This window comes from Monopterus albus, unplaced genomic scaffold, assembly GCF_001952655.1.
Source record: "Monopterus albus unplaced genomic scaffold, M_albus_1.0 scaffold134.1, whole genome shotgun sequence".
NCBI classification, from domain to species: Eukaryota; Metazoa; Chordata; class Actinopteri; order Synbranchiformes; family Synbranchidae; genus Monopterus; species Monopterus albus.
Genome location: NW_018128014.1, coordinates 2,119,156 through 2,124,161, shown reverse-complemented (window position 1 = coordinate 2,124,161; position 5,006 = coordinate 2,119,156). Strand labels below are relative to the sequence as shown.

Sequence of the window (5,006 nt, the reverse complement as noted above, 5' to 3'; positions counted from 1 at the left end):
GTTCAAAGTCTTGCTGAATCAGTTCTTTAATCATTATACTGAGCTGTAAGCAGCAGACTGTTTTCATGAAGGAACCCCTGAAGGATCTGAAACTGACAGCAGGAAAGGGAAAGATCCACACGAAAATGACAGACACAGAGTAAAACATTTAACAACCATCAGCAGCAGGAGTGCTGACAGGAACCATTAAGGCAGAGTGAGACAGACCAGTAGAGTGACCACAGTGCTGGAGTAAAAAGCCAGATCTTCGATGATTTCTGTTCTGCGATTGGCTCCGATTCGTAGAGATCGGCTGTGAACTTCCTCAGGCAGCACAGTGAGGATCTCTATGAGGAAGGGCATCGAGCTGATGTCATTGTTGTACCTGAGAGGAGGCATGAACAGGTAAGTCACACCTACAGACAGCTGCAATCTGGTATAAAGGTGTTAGTCAAACCTCACTCTGGTTTACTGCAGCCCTGATTATTACAGCTACATACTGCAGTTTTTAAACATGCCTGACTGCAGTATTATGGACACATCCATCAAATGCCTTCACCCTGTCAGCACAAACTATTAATCTTTCCGTTTGCAGTCAATTTAAATGTCTGATCTGTTGTGACCCAAACAAATACATCAATATTATCTGCTAGCTCGTCGACACATCCTGTATGTGAGAAAAGGTCAAGACAGTGTTGTGAATTCTTACTTTTCTATGAGTGTGTGAACACATCCTTTCCAGGAGGCCATCTGAAGAGCCAGGTCTGCGATCGCCAATGCCAGCTGAGACAGAAAAGAGATAAGCTCATTATGATTTGTCTTTGAATAAACAAGAAAACAATTTAAGCCACAAATACAACACAGAAAAGGCAGAAACCAGATTTTAAGTGTCTGTTGGTTCTTTTGATTTCTTGTTGCTGACAGAATCAACTCTTTTATACAAGGGTTAAACCATTTCACTTCATATGTTAAGATAAGAAGCCTTTACTGTCATTGCATTCAGAATACAACGAAATGGAGAGTGCCCCTCCCAGCGGTGCTTAAAACACATTCATATACACAAAAGCAGCTGCATTACACATGTCATACCATTTATACAACAAGGACAGGAAAAGTGCTTCATTATAAGATAATACTGGACAAGTAATAAAACGTTACAAGGGTTTTAGAGACGTTATACTTGTTGACAGAGAGTGGATGGCCTTGGGAAAGAAACTTCATGAATCTGGAGATTTGTAACTTTATTGACCGATATCACCTCCCTGAGGGCAAAAGGTCAGACAGATGGTGACCAGGGCGAGAAGAGTCTGACAACGCTCTTTGCTCTGGAGCAATTGCAGGTGTCTGCAGTGTCCTGGAGTAAGGGCAGCCGATTGTTTTCTCTGCCATGCTGATGACCCTCTGCAATGCTTTTTTGTCAGCTGCTGGGCATTCTGCACACCACGCTGTTGGGCAGCAAGTTAAAATGCTCTCTACTGCATAGTGGTAGACGGCCACCAGCAGCTTCTCACACATATTGTTTTTCTCTAGGACTCGCAGGAAGTGCAGGCACTGCTGCGCCTTTTTTAACAGCAGCTATGGTGTTTGAGGACCAGGAGAGGTTGTCTGTTATGTGGGTTCCCAGGAACTTGAAACTGCGAACTCCTTCCACAGTCTTCATTTATAGAGATGGGTGAGCTCTGCACTTCCTGAAGTCCAAGATGAGTTCTTTTGTTTTCTTTGTGTGCAGTGACAGGTTGTTTGGATATCATCTCCATAGGCAGACTCATCCCCTCCTGAGATTAGTCCGACCACTGCTGTATCATCTGGTACAACAGTAGAGTGGGAGGTATGGTTTGGTGTATAGTCATATGTATAAAGAGAATACAGTAGCAGACTCAGCACACAGCCCTGTGGGGAACCAGCGCTGAGTGTGAAGGTGGAGGAGAGGTTAGGGCCAAGCTTCACAGATTGAGGGCGGTTTGTGAGAAAGTCCAGGTGCAGAGGTGAGTGTGGAGGTCCAGGTGTAGCAGTTTCCTGATCAGTATGCCTGGTATAATGGTGCTGAAGGTGGAGCTGTAATTAATAAAGAGCATCCAACCATAGGTCCCTCTGTGTTCTAGGTGCTCTAGCGCCATGTGGAGAGCTATAGCGATGGCATCTCTGTGGATCTGTTTGCCCTGTATGCAAATTGAGAGGGGCCAAAGGCAGGAGGGAGGCTAGCTCTAATATGCCTCAGTACTAGTCTCTCAAGCACTTTGTAACAATGGGAGTAAGAGCAACGGGTCTGTAGTCATTTCGGCTGTCTGCAGCAGAATTCTATGGAACTGGGATAAAATGGGAGGAGGAGGCAGGCAAGAATACACAACAGTATGGAAGGATCAATGGAAGTGCACAAGCTCACAGGGTTTGGGTTACCTGATATGGTATTTTATTACACCCTGTCATTAACCTCCCTATGAAACCTGTGGAAACCACACTGCAAACCCTTGGCATGTTTACTGCTACTGCCCTGTAGTCAAAGACTACTGAGAGGACACACAACAGCCCATGACACATTTTTAAATGTGAAACACCACCAGAACATAAGACTATGTACACTGGTTATACATTTTGGGGAAAAACACTTCCTGCTCCTAAAGTTCATCAGTTCATATGCTTACGAATTTCTATGACTTTGTGTTTGTTACAAAATTCAGAGTGTGAGACTTTAAAGAGATGTTCAGTGTTCATCAAGGACCAACAGTTCAAACACCTCTGTTTGTTCATTAGTTTGATTTAACTTCTCACAGATCAATAAAGACTGAGGAACACTCCTAACTGGTCAGTGTTCTGTAATTTTTTATGGATCAGAGTTGAAACCAACCAGACAAACTGATAACACTTCACAGCATGTTGCTGTAACAAACTGATGCTGTCAACACCCCACAGGCACTGTTTACACTGCGAACATGAATCTAGTCTCTCATTCACTCTGGGTCCCTCTAGTCTCAGGTCAACTTTAAAGATGAGTTCATGAATATAAATCTGACTGATCAGGAGGTGAACCTCAAAGTTCAGTACTCTCAAGGTGGCTCAGTTCCTACAGTGTTAAAGGCCTTATGGGTGACAGGTGCAGCAGGTGATCCGTGTTACCTGAGTGACGATGACGGGGGACAGATCTTTGAGGTTCTGGATGTGGGTCAGCAGAGAGTCTCTCAAGGCATTGTGGGTCTCGGGTGGAAGCTCATAGAAGGAGGTCTGGATCTTCATCTTCATCGTCTGAGCAGCAAAATAACATGACTCCACATCTTGTTTGAGCTGCAGCAGCTGATCTGAGATCTCCCATGCATACATCTGCAGCACAGGACAGGAAGTGAAGTCAGTGCATCTTTAGTGGCCCAGGTTCCAAGTTCAGTTTGTCAAATTAAACCTGAACCTCATGACCCCCCAGGTGGTCACATGGTCACCCCCCAGTCTAGTCCTGGAGGGTCCAGACTCCCAGGTTGAGAAACACTGATCTGTGTCAGTCCATAGTAACAGTATGAAACAAGAGCAATGGCCCACACTGAGAAGACAACACCTCTTCTAATTCATTACACCCCTGATCTAAAGGTTGGTCCGGGATCCTGCCACGCCCTGTGACAGAGACTCTCAGAGAAGTTCCCTTTAACATTAACCCTTGTCTGACAATTATTTCTGATTATTATTATTATTAACACACTGTTAAAGTCCACGGTATCACTGACACTTTAACTCCTAGTATGTAGCTGAGACAGTTTACTGACCTCTAACGGTGGTGTGGGCTCAAAGAGCCGCTATAACAACTACGGTTTACGAAAGGGGTCCGGTATAGGCCCGTGCTGCCAGCTAACCAAAGGACAACCTGAACCAGCAGTCACGAACTTGAACTAGTTTAACTAATTACATTAATTCAGAGACTAATCTTTATTCTATAACTGACATTAGACGTGCTAACAGAAGTAGCCCTGTGCAGCAGAGCAGGCCTGTTGAAATCCTCTGAGACTGAAACAACATTCTGTTCCTTCAAGAGAAAACGTTAATTAAACCCGCGGTGTTTCTGTGTATTAATCGAACTTACAACAGATAGCTAATGAAGCTGAACTCACAGATAACAGTTTGTTTTGATCCGCTTATTTCGCTAACTATCAGGACTTAGCTGTGATGCTAACAAGAACCTGCTGCTCTACTGAGAATGCGCACATCAGTTCAAATGGTCTTTTTTTTTTTTTTTTTTTTTTTTAAAGTAACCCATCAAAAACCGGTTCACACAGGCCACATTAAAACCACCTCAGACCCTTTCGTCCAGCACCCCGTCGGTTCCCTGCTCCGGTCCACCGGCCTCTCCCATTTTCTTACCGATCTCTGGAGCTCTCCAAGCCACAGCGAGGCTCGCTCCTTCCCGGCCGGGTCAGGGTCGTGGTAAAGGGCCTGGACCGCCTGGTAGACCAGGGCCAGGCTCGGTTTGCCTCCTTCCATAACTCGTGCCAGAAGCAGGGATAAAATAAGGCAGAAATAGAACCAACACTGCGGATACAAAAGAGTGCTACACGGTGTCAACCGCCATCTCGCACAGGTTTTCCGCGAGCAACCACGTTCCTGACCCGACAGGAAACACAGGCAGGAACATTAGTTCCGCTCGGTCATGACAAGAGGATTTCACCTAAAACTGCACTAAAAATCCCAAATTTAATATGACTTAAAATCTCAAAGACTATCTGGCCACATAGATGGACAAAACACAGAATTTAACCCTTAATACTGAATAGGGTCGCGTGGGGTTGGAGCCAATCCCAGCTGATACTGGGTGAGAGGCGGGGTTCAACCCTGGACAGGTCGCCGGTCTATCACAAGGCTGACATGTAGACAAACAGGATTTCATAAAAACCCAAAATTTAACATGAATTCTATAGACATAGACAAACAATTCCATTCAAAATAAGGACACAGACCTGAATTTAAAAACTCTTACATTAAATTTATGGTAATGCACAAAGATGCAAATCTCTTATTAAAAATAATACGCTTATGTGCCTTTATATATATAT

At 44.4% G+C, this 5,006-nt stretch overlaps 1 protein-coding gene across 2 annotated transcripts in view; it reads right to left on the bottom strand.

Moving 5' to 3' along the window:
* tnpo3 (transportin 3) overlaps positions 1 to 4,627 on the bottom strand; it is a 15,787-nt gene extending 11,160 nt beyond the window's left edge. Inside the window, exons 1-4 of one of the 2 annotated variants that reach the window (XM_020613508.1) lie at positions 4,318 to 4,627; positions 3,094 to 3,294; positions 689 to 762; positions 208 to 364 (exon numbers count right to left, since the gene is read on the bottom strand). In XM_020613508.1, the coding sequence (XP_020469164.1) occupies positions 208 to 364; positions 689 to 762; positions 3,094 to 3,294; positions 4,318 to 4,437 (552 nt within the window). In that variant the 5' untranslated portion in view covers positions 4,438 to 4,627. Of the gene's footprint in view, positions 1 to 207; positions 365 to 688; positions 763 to 3,093; positions 3,295 to 4,067; positions 4,143 to 4,317 lie in introns of those variants that run through there. The other variant, XM_020613509.1, reaches the window with a different exon arrangement.
* Positions 4,628 to 5,006: the final 379 nt, after the last annotated feature.